Source organism: Gopherus evgoodei, chromosome 6, assembly GCF_007399415.2.
Source record: "Gopherus evgoodei ecotype Sinaloan lineage chromosome 6, rGopEvg1_v1.p, whole genome shotgun sequence".
Lineage (NCBI taxonomy): Eukaryota > Metazoa > Chordata > Testudines > Testudinidae > Gopherus > Gopherus evgoodei.
The window spans coordinates 133818860-133842952 of NC_044327.1; the positions used below are offsets into that span (position 1 = coordinate 133818860).

At 60.6% G+C, this 24093-nt stretch overlaps 2 protein-coding genes across 5 annotated transcripts in view; one reads left to right on the forward strand and one right to left on the reverse strand.

Moving 5' to 3' along the window:
- Positions 1–16682, reverse strand: part of GALT (galactose-1-phosphate uridylyltransferase) — a 91247-nt gene extending 74565 nt beyond the window's left edge. For 3 of the 4 annotated variants that reach the window (XM_030566367.1, XM_030566368.1, XM_030566369.1), the window contains exons 1-7: positions 16598–16682; positions 12861–13030; positions 11222–11297; positions 5975–6023; positions 4884–5013; positions 3630–3686; positions 34–156 (exon numbers count right to left, since the gene is read on the reverse strand). In XM_030566367.1, the coding sequence (XP_030422227.1) occupies positions 34–156; positions 3630–3686; positions 4884–5013; positions 5975–6023; positions 11222–11297; positions 12861–13030; positions 16598–16658 (666 nt within the window). In that variant the 5' untranslated portion in view covers positions 16659–16682. Of the gene's footprint in view, positions 1–33; positions 157–3629; positions 3687–4883; positions 5014–5974; positions 6024–11157; positions 11298–12860; positions 13031–16597 lie in introns of those variants that run through there. The other variant, XM_030566370.1, reaches the window with a different exon arrangement.
- Positions 16683–16910: 228 nt separating this feature from the next.
- Positions 16911–23788, forward strand: LOC115654058 (sigma non-opioid intracellular receptor 1-like). The gene is made up of 4 exons (XM_030567993.1): positions 16911–17058; positions 17830–18030; positions 19733–19825; positions 23314–23788. The coding sequence occupies exons 1-4, from the start codon at positions 16911–16913 to the stop codon at positions 23538–23540; spliced, it is 669 nt and encodes a 222-aa protein (XP_030423853.1). The 3' UTR covers positions 23541–23788.
- The last annotated feature ends 305 nt before the right edge of the window (positions 23789–24093 follow it).

Consider the following 24093-nt stretch of genomic DNA (forward strand, 5'->3'; position numbering starts at 1 on the left):
AAGGGAGCCAACGCCCCTGCCCGCAGGCCCTACCTTCCTCTGGGCCTCCAGCTGGGCGTACTCCAGCAGCAAGGGCACGCCGCGCTCCTGGAGGTGCTGCCGCTGCGTCCGGTCCTCCAGCTGGGCTTCGTTGGGGAGGAAGTTACTGGCCCAGACCTGGGGAGGAAGGGGAGCAGCTGAGACACAGCGTGAAGCAATGGGGTGGCTCTGCAGGGTACTCCATGCAGTGGGCACCAGTGGGGACAGCGGAGACCCCCCAGCTGTGATGCCAGAGCGCCACCTGCCTGCAAGGACAGGGCTGAGCACCTGGTGCCCTGTTACTTCCCTACTCCCTCCCCATGTCCGACAGAGTCCCCTCCCTGATTCTGTGAACCCCCCACCCCCGTCTCAGCAGGGGACCGAGCCCAGCTCTTCCCCCACCACCCAGCTGCCCTATCTCCAGGGCCCATCCCCTCCCTGGTCTCACGGCCACCAAGAGGTTGTCAGCACGTGCCCTGATGGTGGGTTCTGCAAGGTGGAGACCCACCAACCCCGCCATAGCCATCAGGTGGGCCCGACAACATCCCCATGGCACAACTGGGGGTGGGGGAACAGCTGGCTGGTCTCAGAACAGCCCCTCCCCCAGGCCTTCAATCCATGTCGTTTAGATGCCTAGAGTGATGATGCTCCTGCCCAGGGGGCAGGACAGGGACCATTCCCCAGCCTGACCCCGCTCACCACAGGGATGTTTTCCTGCCAACAGCCTCAACTTCCTCCCTCTAAATCTCAGCCAGTCCCTCTGCGCTGCCACCTAGGATCCCCCAGAAACTAGAGTCAGATGTTGGGGCCACAGTGATTGTTCAAACCTCCTGCATAACCCAGGCCAGAGAGCCCCACCCAGAGATGTCCCACGTCCAGCCCAAGAGCATGTGAGGAGCTGGAGTGGAAATCAGAGGGAGACCCCAACTCTCCATTGGAAGCACCCCCCCGCCCCCCATGGCTCACCACCCACTCCTTGAGACTGGTGCCTTGTTTCCAGTTCGTATGTCTGGCCTCAGCTTCCAGTCCCTGGAACTTGTTCTGCCTTTGATTCAGATGAAAGAGGCTCTCCCGTGTAGGCACTCGCAGCCCACGAGTCAGCCAGCCCGTATCCCTCCCTCGGATAAGACTGAGCTCTGCAGGTGTCTGTTTGGCACCTTCCCATGACCGTGACAGCCCCAAACTCGGCCATTCCTGGAGGTGTGTGTGACTGATGCTCCTTGAGCTGTCCCGCAGCCAAGCCTGGCAGATGCCCTCTGCTTGTCTTCTCTCAATCCCCTCAGATCAGACCCCTTGATCAATGGCTCTTCCCTGGCCTCCCCCAGCTCATCCCCAGGTAAGCAGCAGCCAAGCCCCGAACAAGCTCCGCAGCCCAAGCCCTGAGGCCCCCCCCCGACAGTGCCCCTCCCAGCATTTCGCCCGTCACTGGACTCGGGCCATCTGACAAGGGGAGATCTGGGCGCTGGGTCCAGCCCCTCGGGACTCGGTGGCTCCTGCACCGGAGAAAGAAAAGCTGCCCCCATTCCGTGACCCTCTCTACACCGGCTGCCCATTGCCGTAGCCTCCAAGGGGGGCCCGACACCCACCTGTGCTGAACTGCGGCCAGCCAGAGCTGCAGGGAGAATCTCAGCAGCCCGGCATGAACTCTGCTTGGGGGCTGTAACTGGGGAGATTTCTATGCACACAGAGGGGCTCAAGGTGGGATCTTTAGACGCCGTTTGCCAGGCCGGGCTGCAGCGGACACCTGACCAGCAACAGGGGCCCAAGGCACCCTGCCCATGGAGGACTGAGGGCACCAGGAGCCGATGACAGCAGAGCTTACAGCAGCTAAGGTGTTTCCCTGGGCACTCTCCCCCCTCTAGGGAGCTGGCATCACCACTCATCATGGGGAGACTCCACTGGCTCCCTGGGCAGGGGCAGATGGCACATCCCTCACCCCCGGAGAGTCACCAGGGTGGAGCTCCAGAAGTCTCTCCCCACACAACTAGCATGGGGCTGGGTTCCCAGCTCCACAGGGAGGGCCGAGGCAGAAGGTGGCACCAGTGGGCTAGCAGTGGGCCCCCCGAGGGAGGTGTAGGGGGCAGGGAAGCCCACCCTGCCCCTGCAATAGCCAGCAGGGCTGACACTAGCCAGAGCGGGACAGCTTTGGCAGCTAAAGGGTCTCTCGCTCGCAGCTGTATCCCGAGGGCGGAGGCCTCAGCAGCTCTCTGGGAGCACCAGGCAGGATTGCTTCACATGCTCCCAAGCGGAAGGTAAAATCCCCCCTCAAACAGCTCTAGCGCTCGGCAGCCGCCTCCCAGCACCAAGCACAGCCTGGAAGCGCCAGGGGAAGAGCCATTTGCAGGTTTATGCTGCCATCTGATGGTGAAATTGTGATCTACAGCCACACGGGGCAGCTCCCCTATTAACGAGGGAAGGTTGAGGTTAAACAGCCGAAAATATATAATGAGCGTCATGGTGCTGTGGAAATGCACCTGTCATGTTTCCCAGACTAGAAAATGCCGGGGGGGGGCAGGAGGGAAGGGAGTTGCTCTCAATGAGAAAAGTATTTTTTGAAGATGAACAGCAAAGAGGTTTCAGATTTTTACAAGGTATCTGGTCTTCCCTCAGTTTGCTTTCAACCAGCAATCGTGCGCACTCCAGGGTTTCATCATTGTAGGGTCCAGCACAGTGGCTATGAAGTTCTATTAACTCCTTTCTAGTTACCTCTACAGCCGCCTGCCCACGCCACCAAACAAAACAGGGAGAATCGGGAGTGTTTTATGGGAGGAGAACACAACACGTGGCCCACAGACGAGGCCAGATCTTCAGCTGGCACAAAGAGGCATGCCCTTCTGAAGTCAAGGTAGGTAAGTCAAGATCTACACTGGGTAAGGATCAACCCACATAAAGTTACCTGGGCATCCAGACAGCTTAGGATGAATAAATGGGAAGGTGCATTTATGGGCCACTCAATCTTAGTGGACCCACATCGGGTCAGGGTTAAGCAGTATCGGAAGGAACAGAAAGGATTGTACTGGTGAGATTAGGGTGGTCCCTCGGCTGGGCTGTCAGCACCTGGGACCAAGGAGTGAGGGAATCCCGAGTTTGGTGACCCTGGTCCTCTCCTTTTCGCCCTGCCCCGGTTTGGACAGGGAGACGGCACTGATCAGTTTCACCGCCCCCAGGGATCGAACCAAAACCTGGTCAGGAAAGTGACAGCACCACCTGACACAATGCTCAGCCCATCACCCCATGCAGGGGGCAGGTCCCTGGGCAGAGGAGCTGAGGGGTGAGATCAATCTTCCAGCAGCCCAACCGCAGAGTCGGGGCCTAGATGATGGACTTGACTGCTAAGTGAGACCAGACCCGACACAAGGCACTGGGGACGAGGCAAGGACGGAGACACGGGCTAGGAATCAGACTCCGTGGCTAGCCCCGCATTGCTGTCGGGAGGAGGAGTTTTAAACACTCCTGCAGGAGCGATCTGAACACTGCATAGAGTTGCTTTTCAGAGAAGATCAAGGGAGGAGCAGGAGGGTGCCAAGATGCACCTTCCCCTCCCCATAACACAACCCACCCACCCCCGTCCATGGTGCAGTCCCTGGTGTGCGAGCAACCGGCTCCCTTACCTGGCAGTGAGGGTGAGGGTTGGAGCATCCCATCATGGCCCCTTTGTTCTCAAATATCTGCAGAGAGAAGGGAAAAGAAGCTCTCGGGACACTATTCTAATGTCAGCTGGCGGCAGCTGCTGGCAAGGAAGCACAGCGTAGCAGTTGGAGCATTGCCTTGAGAATATGGACTCCACAGTTCTATTCCCTCCTCTACCACTGAACAGCCTTTGCAAGTCGCTCACCCAGTCTGTGCCTCAGTTTCCCTATCAACCACTTGGGGGGTGATACTGACTGGGCTCTGGGCGGAGCGGTTCAACGCACAGATGTAGTGAGACCCCGGGTGGACAGGGAGGGAGGCCGGCCAAGCTCAGTGGGGGTACTGCAGAATCCCTTTGCAGCTCTAGATCAGACTCTTCCACACGGGCAGAGGAAGGTTCTCTCTCCTTAGACCCTGGAAGTGCACATGGCCAATGGAGAGGGGAGCCCTGAGTGTGTCTCTGGCCCAAAGGTAGTGGTCTAGCAGCACAGGGAAAGCCTCAGGCTATGAGTGAGGGGGCGCAGGGACACGGGCACCAGTGAATCAGTGAGGACCCGGAGGACTGGGAGGAAGGCGGGTCTGGCTCTCCAAACCGTTAGGCACAACGGCCAGATGGCAGCACCACTCTGGCTGGGATACAAAGCTGGTGACGCCGCAGACACTCTGCCCAGTGCAGACCATCGGGGGCAGGTGGTGAATGGCAGGGGCACAGCAGGGGCAGGCGAGGGGCACAACACGCCCGCTACCATTTTGCGCTTCTAGAGGCTCTCAGCAGCGCCTGGCGCTGCAGCAGCGTTAATGGATTCGACCTCACAACCGAATTGGTTATCCTCCCAATTTTAGAGGTATGGAAACTGAGGCACGGAGCCGTCACACAGGTGAGCCAGTGGAATAGAACCCAGGAATCCTGGCTCCCAAGTGCTCTGCGCTCACTGCTAGAGCCCACACAACGCCAACAGTCCCCGCTGGGTACACAGAGCCTCACCCTAAGTTGGAGGAAAGTCATTCAGAAACTAACCCCCTGCAGCAGGTGGAAAGCACTAACTGCCACTCAGAGACACACACATCTGGGCACATCACAGCCTGCAGCACGTGCCTGGAGTCTGCACTCCCCTCATCCACCCCTAGAGGGTGCAATGCATCTACGGGGGCGGGGGGAGCCAGCCGCTGCCCATGCTGCACCCCTACAGGGCCTTTGCCCACTGCTGCACTGGGGGTGTGGGTGTGGCACTCACCTGCACCCAGGGATAAGAAGCGCCCAGCTCCACCGCGAGCTCCGCCCACTTGTCAATCACTGCCCGGATCTCTGCCAGCGACATGAGGGGCAGTGTCAGGTCAGACCAAGGATGGAAGCACATGACCTTGCTGTGAGACGGGAGGGAGAGACGGCTGTGAGTGCATGAGCCCTGGGGGTGGGGAGGAAGGTGTCTCCCCCTCACTACCACCACCACCCAGCTTCCCAGACCCTCCCAGGAGGGCTGCAGAGCATTGGCCTTTGCAGTCCCACAACAAGCAGCCACTGCAGCTGGCACTCAGCCCCCAGCCCCACCCCAGGCAGAGTCAGCAGAGAGGCCACGGAGATGGAGCTCCCCCACCACCGCCGCTCGGGATGGTCCCAACACTGCCTGGCACGAAAACAGGTCTCCGGCCCCTTTCACAGTTCTCCCAGGTTCCTACATACCCAGAACAGCAGGTCTGACCCAAAGCGATGGAGACGCTGGGCTGTTTGCCAGCGTTTCTACGGGGCTCCAGCAACCGTGAATGTGCTCAGCCTCGCAAGCCCATGTCCCTCCCCAACCCTTAGGAGCAGCAGGTAGGGCAGCAGCACTGCCCCTATTTAACAGGGCAAAGAGAGGGCACGTGACTTGCCCAGGGTCACCAGCAGGTCAGTGGCAGAGCCAGAGCTAGAACCTGGGAGCCAGCAAGGGGCTGCAGGTGAAGGAAATAGCTTCCAAATGCTCTGCAGCGTTAACCCCCCAGGGACATCGCCGCCATGTGATTCTCCTGCCAGGACCCAGCTGGAGGGGACAGTGGACAGGAGACGTGCTCGGGAGGGGAACCAAAGCCAAAGACAAGAAAAGCGTCCACACAGAATGCCCCCCTCCGCAGATGTCCCAAGGCCACGTGCTGTGTGCCGCCCCTTCCAATCCAAAGCCGGGAGCCAGGCAGCGTGGGGCAGGGGGCCGGCTAGAAACCCTACTGAGCTGCAGGGTCCCAAAGCAGCCGCACGGATAACACTGCTCCCTCATTCTGCTCGAGCACTGCATCTGGTATTAGGCCCCTAAGGGATAAATGACCTCAGCAGAGGCCTCTAGGCTTCATTTACCAAACTCCTCGGGCAGATGCAGCTCGGAACAAGGGGTGGTTGCAAGCATCTGGGGAAGAAGAGAGAGGAATGAGCCAGAGATTGACAGCGAGTGGGAACAGCAAGGGTCAGGGATGAGCAGCACCAGCCCTGAACCAGCGCAGCGCCAGCATTACCTGCCCAGCTCCACCGACGCCCCTCAGTCCCGACCCACAGCCTTTCCCGCTACGCCAGTCCGGAACTCCCCCTGCGCATCTAGCTCCACCGCTGCCCACCGGTCCCGACCCACAGCCTTTCCTGCTACGCCAGCCTGGAACTCCCCCTGCGCATCTAGCTCCACCGCTGCCCGCCGGTCCCGACCCACAGCCTCTCCTGCTATGTCAGCCCAGAACTCCCCCTGCATATCTAGCTCCACCGCTGCCCGCCGGTCCCGACCCACAGCCTCCCCTGCTACGTCAGCCCGGAATTCCCCCTGCGCATCTAGCTCCACCGCTGCTCGCCGGTCCCGACCCACAGCCTCCCCTGCTATGTCAGCCCAGAACTCCCCCTGCATATCTAGCTCCACCGCTGCCCGCCGGTCCTGACCCACAGCCTCTCCTGCTATGTCAGCCCAGAACTCCCCCTGCGCATCTAGCTCCACCACTGCACACCGGTCCCGACCCACAGCCTCTCCTGCTATGCCAGCCTGGAACTCCCCCTGCGCATCTAGCTCCACCGCTGCCCTCAGTCCCGACCCGCAGCCTCTCCTGCCATGCCAGCTCCGAACTCCCCCTGCGCTTCTAACTCCACCGCTGCCCGCCGGTCCCGCCCCACAGCCTTTCCTGCTACGCCAGCCTGGAACTCCCCCTGCATATCTAGCTCCACTGCTGCCCTCAGTCCCGACCCGCAGCCTTTCCTGCTACGCCAGCCCAGAACTCCCCCTGCGCATCTAGCTCCACCGCTGCCCGCCGGTCCCGACCCACAGCCTTTCCTGCTACGCCAGCCCAGAACTCCCCCTGCATATCTAGCTCCACCGCTGCCCGCCGGTCCCGACCCACAGCCTTTCCTGCTACGCCAGCCTGGAACTCCCCCTGCGTATCTAGCTCCACCGCTGCCCGCCGGTCCTGACCCACAGCCTTTCCTGCTACGCCAGCTCTGAACTCCCACTGCCTATCTAGCTCCACCGCTGCCCGCCGGTCCCGACCCACAGCCTCTCCTGCTACGCCAGCCCGGAATTCCCCCTGTGCATCTAGCTCCACCGCTGCCCGCCGGTCCCGACCCACAGCCTCCCCTGCTATGTCAGCCCAGAACTCCCCCTGCATATCTAGCTCCACCGCTGCCTGCCGGTCCTGACCCACAGCCTCTCCTGCTACGCCAGCCCGGAATTCCCCCTGTGCATCTAGCTCCACCGCTGCCCGCCGGTCCCGACCCACAGCCTCCCCTGCTATGTCAGCCCAGAACTCCCCCTGCGCATCTAGCTCCACCGCTGCCCGCCGGTCCCAACCCACAGCCTTTCCTGCTACACCAGCCTGGAACTCCCCCTGCATATCTAGCTCCACAGCTGCCCGCCGGTCCCGACCCACAGCCTTTCCTGCTACGTCAGCCCGGAACTCCCCCTGCATATCTAGCTCCACAGCTGCCCGCCGGTCCCGACCCACAGCCTTTCCTGCTACGCCAGCCCAGAACTCCCCCTGCGCATCTAGCTCCACCGCTGCCCGCCGGTCCTGACCCACAGCCTCTCCTGCTACGCCAGCCCGGAATTCCCCCTGTGCATCTAGCTCCACCGCTGCCCGCCGGTCCCGACCCACAGCCTCCCCTGCTATGTCAGCCCAGAACTCCCCCTGCATATCTAGCTCCACCGCTGCCCGCCGGTCCTGACCCATAGCCTTTCCTGCTACGCCAGCCCGGAATTCCCCCTGTGCATCTAGCTCCACCGCTGCCCGCCGGTCCCGACCCACAGCCTCCCCTGCTATGTCAGCCCGGAATTCCCCCTGTGCATCTAGCTCCACCGCTGCCCGCCGGTCCCGACCCACAGCCTCCCCTGCTATGTCAGCCCAGAACTCCCTCTGCGCATCTAGCTCCACCGCTGCCCGCCGGTCCCAACCCACAGCCTTTCCTGCTACGCCAGCCTGGAACTCCCCCTGCATATCTAGCTCCACAGCTGCCCGCCGGTCCCGACCCACAGCCTTTCCTGCTACGCCAGCCCAGAACTCCCCCTGCATATCTAGCTCCACAGCTGCCCGCCGGTCCCGACCCACAGCCTCTCCTGCTACGCCAGCCCGGAATTCCCCCTGTGCATCTAGCTCCACCGCTGCCCGCCGGTCCCGACCCACAGCCTCCCCTGCTATGTCAGCCCAGAACTCCCCCTGCATATCTAGCTCCACCGCTGCCCGCCGGTCCTGAGCCACAGCCTCTCCTGCTACGCCAGCCCGGAATTCCCCCTGTGCATCTAGCTCCACCGCTGCCCGCCGGTCCTGACCCACAGCCTTTCCTGCTACGCCAGCCCAGAACTCCCCCTGCGCATCTAGCTCCACCGCTGCCCGCCGGTCCTGAGCCACAGCCTCCCCTGCTATGTCAGCCCGGAATTCCCCCTGTGCATCTAGCTCCACCGCTGCCCGCCGGTCCCGACCCACAGCCTCCCCTGCTATGTCAGCCCAGAACTCCCCCTGCGCATCTAGCTCCACCGCTGCCCGCCGGTCCCAACCCACAGCCTTTCCTGCTACGCCAGCCTGGAACTCCCCCTGCATATCTAGCTCCACAGCTGCCCGCCGGTCCCGACCCACAGCCTTTCCTGCTACGCCAGCCCAGAACTCCCCCTGCATATCTAGCTCCACAGCTGCCTGCCGGTCCCGACCCACAGCCTCTCCTGCTACGCCAGCCCGGAATTCCCCCTGTGCATCTAGCTCCACCGCTGCCCGCCGGTCCCGACCCACAGCCTCCCCTGCTATGTCAGCCCAGAACTCCCCCTGCATATCTAGCTCCACCGCTGCCCGCCGGTCCTGACCCACAGCCTTTCCTGCTACGCCAGCCCGGAATTCCCCCTGTGCATCTAGCTCCACCGCTGCCCGCCGGTCCCGACCCACAGCCTCCCCTGCTATGTCAGCCCAGAACTCCCCCTGCGCATCTAGCTCCACCGCTGCCCGCCGGTCCCAACCCACAGCCTTTCCTGCTACGCCAGCCTGGAACTCCCCCTGCGCATCTAGCTCCACCGCTGCCCGCCGGTCCCAACCCACAGCCTTTCCTGCTACGCCAGCCTGGAACTCCCCCTGCATATCTAGCTCCACAGCTGCCCGCCGGTCCCGACCCACAGCCTCCCCTGCTACGTCAGCCCAGAACTCCCCCTGCATATCTAGCTCCACAGCTGCCCGCCGGGTCCCGACCCACAGCCTCTCCTGCTACGCCAGCCCGGAATTCCCCCTGTGCATCTAGCTCCACCGCTGCCCGCCGGTCCCGACCCACAGCCTCCCCTGCTATGTCAGCCCAGAACTCCCCCTGCATATCTAGCTCCACCGCTGCCCGCCGGTCCTGACCCACAGCCTCTCCTGCTATGCCAGCCCGGAATTCCCCCTGTGCATCTAGCTCCACCGCTGCCCGCCGGTCCCGACCCACAGCCTCCCCTGCTATGTCAGCCCAGAACTCCCCCTGTGCATCTAGCTCCACCGCTGCCCGCCGGTCCCAACCCACAGCCTTTCCTGCTACGCCAGCCTGGAACTCCCCCTGCATATCTAGCTCCACAGCTGCCCGCCGGTCCCGACCCACAGCCTTTCCTGCTACGCCAGCCCAGAACTCCCCCTGCATATCTAGCTCCACAGCTGCCCGCCGGTCCCGACCCACAGCCTCTCCTGCTACGCCAACCCGGAATTCCCCCTGTGCATCTAGCTCCACCGCTGCCCGCCGGTCCCGACCCACAGCCTCCCCTGCTATGTCAGCCCAGAACTCCCCCTGCATATCTAGCTCCACCGCTGCCCGCCGGTCCTGACCCACAGCCTCTCCTGCTATGCCAGCCCGGAATTCCCCCTGTGCATCTAGCTCCACCGCTGCCCGCCGGTCCCGACCCACAGCCTCCCCTGCTATGTCAGCCCAGAACTCCCCCTGCATATCTAGCTCCACCGCTGCCCGCCGGTCCTGACCCACAGCCTTTCCTGCTACGCCAGCCCGGAATTCCCCCTGTGCATCTAGCTCCACCGCTGCCCGCCGGTCCCGACCCACAGCCTCTCCTGCTACGCCAACCCGGAATTCCCCCTGTGCATCTAGCTCCACCGCTGCCCGCCGGTCCCGACCCGCAGCCTTTCCTGCTACGCCAGCCCAGAACTCCCCCTGCGCATCTAGCTCCACCGCTGCCCGCCGGTCCCAACCCACAGCCTTTCCTGCTACGCCAGCCTGGAACTCCCCCTGCGCATCTAGCTCCACCGCTGCCCGCCGGTCCCAACCCACAGCCTTTCCTGCTACGTCAGCCCGGAACTCCCCCTGCATATCTAGCTCCACCGCTGCCCGCCGGTCCCGACTCACAGCTCCAGCCCTGGGCCCTGACTGAGACAGCACACACAATCACACCAGCAACGAGCACCACAGGGGGCGTTCCTGGGTTCCCGGGCTGGTCACAGGGGCTGGGCTCTCGGGGCAAGTGAGCCCTGCAGGGGGCGGTACGGGGCTGGTCACAGGGGCTGGGCTCTCGGGGGAGGTGAGCCCTGCAGGGGGCGGTACGGGGCTGGCCGCAGGGGCTGGGGTCTCGGGGCAGGTGAGCCCTGCAGGGGGCGGTACGGGGCTGGCCGCAGGGGCTGGGGTCTCGGGGCAGGTGAGCCCCGCAGGGGGCGGTACGGGGCTGGCCGCAGGGGCTGGGGTCTCGGGGCAGGTGAGCCCCGCAGGGGGCGTTCCCGGGCTGGCCGCAGGGGCTGGGGTCTCGGGGCAGGTGAGCCCCGCGGGGGGCATTCCCGGGCTGGTCACAGGGGCTGGGCTCTCGGGGGAGGTGAGCCCTGCAGGGGGCGGTACGGGGCTGGCCGCAGGGGCTGGGGTCTCGGGGCAGGTGAGCCCCGCGGGGGGCGTTCCCGGGCTGGTCACAGGGGCTGGGCTCTCGGGGGAGGTGAGCCCCACGGGGGGTGGTACCAGGTTTCCGGGCTGGCTGCAGGGGCCAGGCTCTTGGGGCAGGTGAGCCCCGCAGGGGGCATTCCCGGGCTGGCCGCAGGGGCCAGGCTCTTGGGGCAGGTGAGCCCCACGGGGGGAATTACCAGATTCCCAGGCTGGCCGCAGGGGCCGGGCTCTCGGGGCAGGCAAGCCCCACGGGATCATTACCAGGTTCCGGGGCGTCCGGCTGCAGTGCTGGGAAGTCATTGTCAAAGACAAAGGTGTTTGTGTACTGCGGATTCACCTTTACCAAGAGAATGAGAGGCGGGTTATAAGGACGGGGCCCCAGGGCTCATGAAAGAAGGCACCCAGAGCCCTGAGTCTGCTCCCCACCGGAGCTGTGAGTATCCTAACTCACAGCCCTGGTATACCCACAGCTCACAGGCATGGAGCCCCTTCCTGCCAAGCCCCAGTGTCCATCAGAGCCATGCACGGGGGGAAGGGGAAGAGAAGGGTGCCCAGAATGCACTGCCGTGAGGCATGCCCCTCCTTTGCTCCCCATATGCGCTTGGGGCAGGGAGAGGGATCCCATGGAAGTCGGAGCGGGAGGGACTGCACCCTTCCCTTTGCACACGGGTACCTGTTTCCCTCACCCCCTCAGTAAATCCAGAAGCAGAGGAGCTGAGCTCAGGACTGGGCCTGGCACTTGGGCTTTCAAGGCTCCCTGGTGTCACTCGGTGCGGCCCAGAGGCCCCCAGAGATCAGCACGGAGGGTCTTGGGCCAGCAAGGGGCACACTGGAGGAAGAGGTGCCTGCTAGACCCTCTGACCAACCCTTGGGAGGCCTTGCCAGGTTCCCCAGAGGGGCACGGTGGGCTAGGACCGCCGCCCCCCCCATCCCCCGCTCCCCACACACTCTCTCTCTCTCTCTCTGCAATCTATGGGCCCGGCGCCTCCCAAGCCCTGCTGGCCTTGACAAGGGACTCCCAGCAGGGGCCTGAGGGCGGCGCTCTCCACAGGAATCCCTGGCTCTGGGGAGATGATGGCATGAGGAGGAGGAGAGATGACCAGCCACAAACCACTGAGAGCTACAGGGGATGGATAAACTGGGCACCACCCTTCCCCAGATTTGTGCCCCAACCCATTTCCAGGGCTTCTGCTGAGCAATGGGGCTTCCCTTGAGAAGGAAAGGCTCCACGTCCCAGCTCCATCCCCCTGAGCCACCTGGCCTGGGCCTGGGGGACGTGCCAGTTCCCACAGATGGGGATTGACACACATCGAGGAACACACAGATTCCAGCACACTTGACGGGGATCTGCCAGCAGTCTAACGAGCTCTCTTCTGGGGGTCAGACACTGCAACGGCAACACTACCGCACGTCTACGCTCACGGCTCCCTCACTGAGACAATGCCAGGTGTGGAGTTAGGTCAGGGCTGAGAGCCAGGACTCCTGGGTTCTATTCCCAGCCTTGGGAGTGGAGTGGGGTTTAGTGGGTTACAGCAGGGCAGGGGCTGGGAGTCAGGACTCCTGGGTTCTATTCCCAGCCTTGGGAGTGGAGTGGGGTACAGTGGGTTACAGCAGGGCAGGGGCTGGGAGTCAGGACTCCTGGGTTCTATTCCCAGCCTTGGGAGTGGAGTGGGGTTTAGTGGGTTACAGCAGGGCAGGGGCTGGGAGTCAGGACTCCTGGGTTCTATTCCCAGCTCTGCCACAGATTTTCTGCATGACCCAGGACGAGTCACTCCCATTCTCTGCCGCCAGCTGTTAACCCCGCTAGCGATACCCTTCTCCTGCACACAGGCACAGCTCCATTCACTGGTGTTCACTTGCTGGCAGGTCCCCAAGGGCCCTGACCTTCCGGGCGCAGTACCTCTCCATTGGCTCGCACTGCTCCAGGGCACAGCGGGTTGGACAGGTCACAGCGAGGGACGTCCTCTTGCGGGGGTTTCTCCACCTGTCCCTGCCAGGGACGCCTCATCCGGTGGGCGGACACCAGCACCCAGTCATCCCGCAGGGGGTTATAGCGGACATGCTGGTGCTCTGGGGAGAGGAAAGGAACAGAGATGTGACTGCGGCAGAACCTGCTGGCCTGGGAAATGCTCTTCTAAGGCAGCTAAAGTAACTGATGCACATATATCTGTGCTGAACATCCCCACAGCCCAGACACGGATCCAACCCGCACAGGCAGATGGGGAGGTGTTGAGGGTAACACCTGCCAGAGAAGCAGAGCAACCTGTTACCTCCAGCTGCTGAGAAGAGGGACTGCACTGTGATTCCTGACCCCGGGCCCCGCTCTGGGACTTCATATTTCACAGCCCCTGGCTAGTAGACGTCGGATTAGTCCCACTCACAACTACTCCACCCTCATTCTCCTGAGATGCGTGGGGGGCAATCTATGGGTGCTCCCGGGTTTGGTTCCAGATCTTGCTCCCAGCCAACTGTCCCAGCAGGGCTGCTGCTCAGAGCTCTCTCCAGCAGCCCTGGGCAGGATGTAACTCCTGGCATCACCATGGCCCACAGGGCTCTGAACTGTAGGGACCTATGTCACGGAGTTGTGGGAGACAAGGCCCTGCACCCCCGGCTTCCTGCGATTCACCGTGACTCTCAGCCAGCCAGTAAAGCAGCAGGTTTATTTAGACAACAAGAACACAGCTCCAGACAGGTCTTGCAGGTAAAGACAACAGGACCACTCCCCCCCCCGTTAGGCCCATCTTGGGGTCCCAGGGGCACCATAGCCCCACTGGGGGGTCAGAGCCCCATCCGGGCTCCCCTCCATTACACCAGCCAGCTCCTGAAACTCTAACTCCCTCCAGCCTCTCTCACTCAGCCTCTCCCCAGCTCCTCCCCCAGCCTTTGTCCAGTTTCCCAGGCAGAGGTGTCACCTGGGTTGTCACGTTACCTGCTCAGGTATGCTCCCTCAAGGCCAGTCTCCCATCCCCCAATGCAGATCGTCCCAGCCAAACTCCCCTGCAACCTTCCCAGGTCAACACTCCCCACTCAGCATTCAGCATTCAAAGACCACATACAACCTACCATTCACGGCCACGAAAAACGTGTGAAATCGAGTCTTTTGTGGGTTTTTACCCTATAGTATACAGATTTCACAGGGGAAACCAGCATTTCTCAGATTGGGGGTCCTGACTCAAATGGGAGTTGTGGGTGGGGGTCACAAGGTTATTTTAGGGGGTTGCGGTATTGCCAGCCTTACTTCTGCACTGACTTCAGAGCTGGGCAGTTGGAGAGTGACGGCTGTTGGTTGGGTGTCCAGCTCTGAAGGCAGCACCCTGGCAGCAGCAGTGCAGAAGTTAAGGTGACAATGCCATAAAACGAGTCATTACAAACCTATTTTTCCCCCCTACTGTTACTCACACCTTCTTGTCAATGTTTGAGATGGGCCACCCTCATTACCACTACGAAAGTGATTTTTCCTCCCTTGGTATTCTACTGTTAATTGAATTGTCTCATTAGACTGACTTCCCCCCGGCCCAACCTGGTAAGGCAACTCCCATCTTTTCATGTACTGTGTATATATACACCTGCTACTGGATTGTCCGTTCCAAGTATCTAATGAAGTGGGTTCTAGCCCACAAAAGCTTATGCCCAAATAAATTTGTTAATCTCTAAGGTGCCACAAGGACTCCATTATTTTTGCTGATACAGATTAACAAGGCTACCACTCTGAAACCTAATACCACACCTGCCATCCTTAGCTGCTGCCTTCAGGGCTGGGCTCCCAGCCAGCAGCCACTGTTCTCCCGCTGCCTAGCACAGAAGGCAGAGCCGCCGCCAGCAGCAGCCCAGAAGTAAGGGTAGCTATCCTGCAAACCCCCCCCCACAATAACAGTGTGGACCCCCGCTCCACAATTTCTTTTCAGGTCAGGACCCCTACAATTATCACACTGAAATTTCAGATTTAAATAGCTGAAATCATGAAATTATTTTTAAAATCTTATGACCATGAAATGGACCATGAATGGGTAGGGCCCTAATTGTCGCCAGCAACTTCCTTCCAAGCCTAGCCATGTTTGGTTCTAAAAGCCCCAGCTTCCAAAATCAGGTAAGAAGATGAGACCCTCCACTTTCATTTAAGAAAAACAAGGAAGGTTTCAGTCCTCCCAGCTGCGGAGAAAAGCTGGCTATGTGACACCTCGGCAGCTCAAAATCCAGAAAGAACCTACAGTTTATTAGTTTTAATATTGCACGATTTTGGGGGCCTGATTCATGAAGGTCTGGTGCTAGTGACCCAGCGAACAATTGCAGTGGAAATATCCAGAGCCTGGCTAGTTTCACTCTACTGCTGCAACCAGTGGGGTGCCTGAGGAATAGGGCTGGTCCATAGAGGCTCCCATGCAGGGAAGAGGAGGGGGGTCTCTTGGCAAGGCCTGAAGCAGTCTCCCCATTTGGAGGGACCTCACTCCTGTTAGTCTCACAGCCCCTCCGTCTCACACAGAGGACCTCGTGTTTTAAGGGGGAATAAAATCCTTCCCCACCGCTGTTCAGTGAGCGAGGTTGGAAAAACAGACCAGGCCGGGGGGGGGGGCACTGTGGGGCAATGGGATGGGGGTGCTAGGAGGCAAGGCTGGGGAGATGGGACGTCATCATTGGGGGGCATGTTGGTGCTGGGGAGTGAAGAGGAATGAGTTGGGGGGAAGGTTCTTGGGGGATAGGGCGTCACGCACTGCGGGTGTCAGGGAACTGGGGAGTGGAGCAATGGGGGAACAGGGCATGTGGGAAACACGGGGGGTGCAACAGGGGACTGGGCAGTAAGGGGAGCGCACTGGGGAGCGATGGGGCACCAGGCACTGGGGGGAGGAGTAATGGGGGGTGATAGGGGACCAGGCACTAAGGGGGGGGCACCGGGGGGCGATGGGGCGCCAGGCACTAAGGGGGGGAGCAATGGGGGGGAGTGCAATGAGGGACCAGGCACTAAGGGGGGGAGCAATGGGGGGGTGCAATGAGGGACCAGGCACTAAGGGGAGGGCACCGGGGGACTATGGGGGAACGGGCAACAGGGGAGGGGCACTGGGGGGGCGATGGGGCGCCAGGCACTAAGGGGCGAGGAGCAGTGGGCGGGACGGGCACGGGGGGGCACTAAGGGGGGGGTCGGTGGACGATGGGGGACCGGGCACTAAGGGGGAGGCCCCGGGGGGCGATGGGGGACCGGGCACTAAGGGGGGGGGTCGGTGGACGATGGGGGACCGGGCACTAAGGGGGAGGCCCCGGGGGGCGATAGGGGACCGGGCACTAAGGGGGGGAACAATGGGGGGGGCGATAGGGGACCGGGCACTAAGGGGCGAGGAGCAGTGGGCGGGACGGGCACGGGGGGGCACTAAGGGGGGGGTCGGTGGACGATGGGGGACCGGGCACTAAGGGGGAGGCCCCGGGGGGCGATAGGGGACCGGGCACTAAGGGGGGGAACAATGGGGGGGGCGATAGGGGACCGGGCACTAAGGGGCGAGGAGCAGTGGGCGGGACGGGCACGGGGGGGCACTAAGGGGGGGGTCGGTGGACGATGGGGGACCGGGCACTAAGGGGGAGGCCCCGGGGGGGATGGGGGACCGGGCGGCAGGGGAGGGGCCCCGGGGGGAGCGAGCCGAGCTCTCCTACCGCTGGGCTGGAAGGACCCGACCGCCGGCCCCGACCTCTCGGACTCCGAAGCCGCCTCCATCCAGCCCCCACCGGCCGCCGCCGCCTCCCCGTCACGTGACCGCGCAGTGAACGGGGACACCCTCCCCCCGGGCGTGCGGCGCGCGAGCCCCGCCCCCACCGGTCACTGCGGGACAGCGCCCGCTTGCCCCGCCCCCATGCCGAACCCCTGCGGGCTGCGATTGGCCGGCGCGCTGAGCCCCGAGCGCTCCCATTGGCCGGCGCGGAGCGGGCGCTGCCCTCCCCCGCGAGGCTCGGCGGGCGCGCGCGCGGGATGTGGGCGCTGGGGCCGCGGGCGCTGCGGGCCGGGCTGGCGCTGCTGGGCCTGGCGCTGCTGGCCCAGGGGCTGCGGAGCTGGGTCGCCTCCCGCCCCTTCGAGTTCCGGCCCGAGGAGATCGCGGAGCTCGGCCGGCACCACGCGGGTCAGTCCGGGCGGGGCGGGGCCCGTGGGGTGGAGCCCCAGGGGACGCCGATACCCGTGGGACGGGGGGGCCCTCGGGGGATGTGTGGGTCTGAGGGGGTGGGGCCCTGGGGTGGGGGGTAACGCGAGGGGAGCTCTCGGGTGGGGGTTTTGAGGGGGTGGGGCCCTGGGGTGGGGGGTAACGCGAGGGGAGCTCTCGGGGGATGTGTGGGTCTGAGGGGGTGGGGCCCATTGGACAGGGGGCTGGGGGGTAACACGAGGGGGACCCACTGGATGGGGCCCCGGGGAGATGGTTGGTTCTGAGGGGGTGGGACCCAGGGGTGGGGGAGCACAGCGTGGGGGAAGCAAGGAGGACACGGGGGTTGGGGGTAACGTGCGGGGGGGGACCTATGGGGTGGGGGCCTGGCGGGCAGAGCCAAGTGCGAGTTGTTGGCCAAGCCTGGGGCAGGCCACTGGGTCCCTGCCAGCTCTTTGGGTGCAGCTGCACCGATTCGTGCCAGGTGCCCACTTGCCTGGTGGGTGTGATGCTGGGACCCAGCCCATCCGATGGCGAGGCCGGGTCGGAGGCTGCCTGCCTGGGGGACGTGGTAGAGAATAGAGGGGGATTAGATCCCATCCCATCCCTAATGCCTTCTTCCCTGAATGAAGCCAGGCTGCCCGTTCTAAGCTCAGTGTCTTGTATTGGTGAGAATCAGGAAGGTGGTCAGGCTATGGGTGGGGCCGTGGGCTTCCTGCGCGGTGCTGACTTTGCCTGGGTTTGTTGGTGCTGCAGGCTTGGACCATGAGCAGGCCTTCTCCAAGATCATCGTGGAGCTGCGGAAGAAGCACCCAGGCCACATCCTGCCGGACGAGGACCTGCAGTGGGTGTTTGTCAACGCGGGCGGGTGGATGGGCTCCATGTGCCTGCTCCACGCTTCGCTCACCGAGTACGTGCTGCTCTTCGGGACGGCCGTCGACACCGGGGGGCACTCGGGTAAGCAGGGCTCAGCTACATTCAAGCAGAGAGGCTTGGGTTGAGGGGCTGCTATTGGGTAGCCAGTGCTTGGCACTCACTTTGATCTCCAACTCGGGAGTCTTGTAGCCCAATGTCGAGTGCTGCAGGCATGACCCTAGCTCTGCAGTCTCTGGACTCATGCTTGCTGAGGATGGAGGCAGAACCTTTCCCCCAGGGCTCAGCCTGTAGAGGGCTGGAAAATCTCATCTCACCTTGCAAGCAGCAGGGTGGGAGGGAGACACAGGGATCACAGTCCTTTGCTCTCCAGGACACAGACTGAGCCACTTTCGCAATGTGTGTAGATCACACATGCTTCCTGACCCACGGCCCAGTTCCTGGGGGCTGGGATTCCGTTGTTCCCTGCATTCGGGTCCTGAGCTCATAGCTTTACAGTCAGTCAGGGAACTGCCCCGATTTAGAAGCAACCCTCTCCCTTTTCTCCCGCCTCTCCCCCCCACTTACCATGAAAGCCACCTCTTTGGAAGGGGTTAAAAGAACTGCCCTAAATGTGTACTTGTCCAAACACCCTGCACATCCACAGAGGCCAGTATACCTAGGGAGCCACTGGGAATCCCGACCTCAGTGCAGTGATGCTATGTTTCTCTGCCTTTTAACACCTTTTACACTAAAACAAACAACCCTGGTGTTTTCCTCCCCAGTCACCCAAACCCAGCTCAGCACCCTTGCCCTCCAGCCTGCCTGGCCAGAGGAATCCCAGGTGAGCCCCACACTCCAGAGCCAAGGCAGGATTGTTCCTGCAGTGTATCCCCTTGAGCTTTTTCTAGTCTAATAAGTGACTGAAGCAAACGGCTTCATCCCATTCCTCTTAGACCTTTGTCCTGCCCCTGATAACCCTGCTCCCTCCATGGGACTCTTCCCCATCAGGCCCTTGTACATGCCTGTGGTGCCTTCTCTTTTCTCCACTGCCCCCTGCCAGCTGTGGTTGGGCTGAGCTGAAAAAAAGGAGTGTTTCCGATCATCTCTCTTACGTCCATAGCTCCCCAGCATGGTCTGTCTGGTAAGAGGAGTGTCTCTGCCTCGTGATCCCTCTTCATTGCATCTTCAGTGGGGTAGCTGGGCATCCAGGATCCCCCAGCCCAGGAATGTTGTGTAAGCTCTCTTGTAGAAAGAAACCATGTTGAGGCCCAAAAAGGGAGCCTGTCTTGTGTCTGATTTCTCTCCTCCCCATGGGTAGTTGACTCCAGCACATGTTGTTAGCTACTGAGCAGTGAAGCCAAGACTACTGAGAAAAGCCCAGGCTCCAGAGACCGCTGGCCCACGGTGTCTGACTGGCTGTCCCTCAGATGGCCCATGCTGGGGGTGTGCTGATCAGCAGAGCCCTCTTGCCTCCAAGAGCCAAAATGAGGGAGAAAGCTGGATCCCCAGAGAATGGAGAAGGCAGAAGCAACTCAAGAGCCTTTCCCTTTAGCCTGCAGCCAGAATTGCCTCAGAGCCTCTGTTCCCTTTTATTCCCCGTGGCAAACGATCATGGAGAGGAAGGCGGCAGCATGTGGGTGGGTGGGCTCCTGTCCTTGGCAGAGCCCTGGGGACACAACAAGCAGACAGATCCAAGCTGTGGGTGGAAGGGATTTGTTTCATGAGGTTTTGGAGACCTGGATATTGAGGCTTCACCCTCCCGCATAGCAGTGCTGAGATTTCATGCTCTGTGCCTCTCTTGCAGGTCGGTACTGGGCTGACATCTCTGACACCATCATCTCGGGGACCTTCAGGCAGTGGAAGGAGGGGACGACCAGAAGTGAAATCTATTACCCAGGTGCTGTTACCGAAGGTTGTTTCAATCCAAAGCTTTTGGTAATCTTATTCTGTGCGAGGTGGTGTCAGGAAATAAATCGGTGGGACACGGCCGTCTGACCGAGAGGTGTCTGGCACAAACAAGACGATACTAGAGTGTTCTCACTTAAAGCTGTACTTTACTTAGTCTTAAATACTTGTACATGTATGCAACAGGTTGGTAAAACACCCCAAAAAATTTCAGATGCATATTTACCCAGGGTCTTGAGGCGGTCTCGAACTGATAACTGCAACTGTCCAGTGACCAGCCGGATGTCTGCAGGGAAGCTTGAGAGGTGTCCAGGCACTGAAGTGTCCATTGAGCTGAGATTTCTTCTTCTTTTTATATCCATCTTGTTAGCATTACAAAGCTTGTTCATTAACAAAACTGCTGAGCAGAAGCTAAGATAAGAGTGGAGATTTCCAGCCTATCAGATGGGCAATTTTCCATCAGTTAAGCAGGAGAACTTTCCATCAGTTAATTTGCTGCATCGCAATAGTTAACTATTGCCAGACTTTCCATCTTGCAAAATGGCATGCTCCGGAAAGCAGCTCAAGTCAGGAGGGCAGAGAGTCATGTTTACTCCTTGAGGTCACTCGCTGCACCCTCCCCTCCTGGTCTGTTAGTTGTGCTAGGGTTTCAGAAAGGCCTTTTAGCTGCTTTCAGCAATAAGCATAGCAATTGGTATTCCAGCCACTCGCAGTGGTTACACGTTACTGGGTCTTGGACTATCAAAAATCGGCTCCTACTGTCTGTGTGGCACTGTCAGTGCCAGCCCCACCCACTGGCGTTCAAAGGTCTCCCCTGGGTGGCTGTCTTTGCAGGGCAGGTAACCTTGGGCTTTTCACGTAGCGATTTGAGTGGATAAGGCTAGAGCTCTGTTAGCCTCACAGGATAGAGGGAAAGGTACAGGGCACAGCAGATTAGCCTGCAGGACACCACACCTCTAGCTCTCCTGGAGGCCGGGAGATGAGCAGGATTCACGGAAAGCGTACATGCTGATGGATAACGAGCACATCTCCATCAGGTGGGATTTAAAAAAAACATGGGAAGGGTTATAAAGCTGCCTGGTTCAGAGCAGGAGCCAGCCACTGAGTGTCAGGAGAAAACTACCCCTTTGGGAAGGCTGTTCCATGATCATACACCAGAGGACATCCTTGCAGCCTTCCTTGGAGACAGGCTTCTGGATTAGCTCCCCCTCCGGCAGTTCTCCAGCGTGGTGCTGAGTGTCACGGAGTGTGGGGGAGTCCATCCCTGCACCCCTCTTCCTGGGACCCACAGTGACTCTCGGCCAGCCAGTAAAACAGAAGGTTTATTGGACAACAGGAACACAGGTTACAGCAGGGCTTGCAGGCACAGTCAGGACCCCTCCATCGAGTCCTTCTGGGCTTTCAGGGTGCTTGGATCCTAGCTAGGATCCCCTGAATTCCGCCCACACAGCCCCAAGCCCAAACTCAAACTGCTTCCCTCCTGCCACTCCCTTCCTTTGTCCCCTTCCCGGGCAAAGGTGTTGACCTTTTTCCTCCCTTACCTAGCTCAGGTTACAGGCCCTGGCATCGTCCATCCCCTAAAGTCCTCCCCTGCTCTCCCACTCCCCACACAGACAGTCCCTACTGCATCACACTGAGCACCCCCTGTGACGAACTGGGAATGTTCTTAATGTTTTCTCTAAATACTGTGTTGGTGCTTCAGGGCTTGTCTACATCAGAAAGTTGCAGCGCTGGTGAGGGGGTTACAGCGCTGCAACTTAGGAGGTGTACACATCTGCAGGGCACCACCAGCGCTGCAACTCCCTGTTTGCAGCGCTGGCCGTACTCCCGTTTTGTCTTGGGTGTAGAGGATCCAGCGCTGGTGATCCAGCGCTGGTAATCAAGTATAGACACTTACCAGCGCTTTTCTTGACCTCCGTGGAATAAGCAGGTATCCCAGCATAGGAAGCCTCTGGTAATCAAGCTGGTCTCCTTCCCCGGCTTGCTCTCGCGTTCCCCGAACCCCGAGCAAGCAGGTCTCCTTCCCTGCGGTTTGCAGGGGGGTTCGGGGAACGCGAGAGCAAACCGCGGCGAAGCTGGTCTCCTTTCCCGGTTTGCTCTCTCGTTCCCCGAACCCCCGAGCAAGCAGGTCTCCTTCCCTGCGGTTTGCAGGGTGGTTCGGGGAACGCGAGAGCAAACCGCGGCGAAGCTGGTCTCCTTTCCCGGTTTGCTCTCTCGTTCCCCGAACCCCCGAGCAAGCAGGTCTCCTTCCCTGCGGTTTGCAGGGTGGTTCGGGGAACGCAAGAGCAAACCGCGGCGAAGCTGGTCTCCTTTCCCGGTTTGCTCTCTCGTTCCCCGAACCCCCGAGCAAGCAGGTCTCCTTCCCTGCGGTTTGCAGGGTGGTTCCGGGAACGCGAGAGCAAACCGCGGCGAAGCTGGTCTCCTTTCCCGGTTTGCTCTCTCGTTCCCCGAACCCCCGAGCAAGCAGGTCTCCTTCCCTGCGGTTTGCAGGGTGGTTCGGGGAACGCGAGAGCAAACCGCGGCGAAGCTGGTCTCCTTTCCCGGTTTGCTCTCGCGTTCCCCGAACCCCCCTTGAAGCCGCCCAACAGCGCTGCAGTGTGGCCACATCTAACACCACTTGCAGCGCTGGTTGCTGTAAGTGTGGCCACTCTGCAGCGCTGGCCCTATACAGCTGTACTAATACAGCTGTAACAACCAGCGCTGCAAAATTGTAGATGTAGACATGGCCTCAGTGTCCCCATGGCAGTTCTTAAGTATCTGGCAGAGCAAAGGGCCAGTGCACCTAAATGCCTGACACTCTGTCTCCTAGCAACTGATGGCCTGGGCCCCTCCTCTGCAAAGGTGCCAGCTGAAGGTGTTGGAGACAAAGGGATCAGGTGACCTCCTGGCCCGGGAAAGGGGCTGAGCAGAGAGGAGGGGCTGCGGGAGGGATTGTTAGTCTGGAGCTGGCTGGGGTCAAGGGTGGAGGGCAGACCTGAGGGTCTGGCTCACTGCCCCCCAGAATGGACCCAGCCGAGGGGTCCGGTTCGCTATATCTACAAGCTCTGTTTTAGACCCTGTTCCTGTCATCGAATAAACCTCTGTTTTACTGGCTGGCTGAGAGTCACGTCTGACTGCAAAGTGGGGGTGCAGAACCCGGTGGCTTCCCCAGGACCCCGCTGGGGTGGACTCGCTGTGGGAAGCGCACGGAGGGGCAGAGGATGCTGAATGCTCCAAGGAGAGACCCAGGAGGTGAAGCCGTGTGAGCTTCTTGCCCTGAACAAGTCTGCTCCAAGGGAGAGGAGGCTCCCCAAAGTCCTGACTGGCTTGGCGGGGAGCAGTTCCAGAGCATTGCCCGGGGACTCTGTGACACCCCCCTTGTTCTGGGCTGGGAGTGGAGGTTGATCAGGCCCACAAAGAGTTCTGTGCTGTCTCTGGAGCAGCGTGTTGGAACTGGTATTTTTCAGAATAACAGCCAATGCTCTGTCTGTCTGCCTGCAGGGGACACCATAGTGCACCAATCCGGAGAGGCCACTGCTGTCCAGTGGAGCGCTGGCACCTGGATGGTGGAGTATGGCCGTGGCTTCATCCCCTCCACACTCATGTTTGCCTTGGCCGACACCATCTTCAGCACTCAGGACTTCGGCACCCTCTTCTGCACCCTCCGGGTTTATGCTAAAGCCTTACTCCTAGAAGCAGGTGCCTACTTCAGCCACCTGGTCCAGTGAGACCACCCTGCTCGTGCACCAGCATGGCCTCACAGGACAGGGCACCCTTTTCCCATCCCCCCACCATCATGCAGATTGTACCAGAAAGGCAATGGGCAAGAGCACCTCTACCCCTTTCCCCACACAGGCGTGCCAGGGTAGGCTGACCGTTAGCTGTGTCGTCCGCTTGCCACACCGAGTGCTCAGTCGGGGTAGAAACAGGCAATAACAGATAATGGATAAACCTAGATCACTATTTTTTTAATATCCAAATGTTTGTCTCTATTTCTGTAACAATACTGCAGCAGCTGTTGAGCTGCCACCCACGTGTGTTTGTGTCCTTGCCCTCTGGCTGCAGCTGTCTCTCATGCTCTCTCAAAATGGCAAATGAAATTAATATGGATAAACGTAAAGTAATGCACATTAGAAAAAATAACTCCAGCTATACATACAATACAATGGAGGCTAATTTAGCTACAACTAATCAGGAAAGCAATGTTGGAGTCATCGTGGATAGTTCTCTAAAGATGTCCATGCAGTGTGCAGCAGCAGTCAAAAAAGCAAACAGGATGTT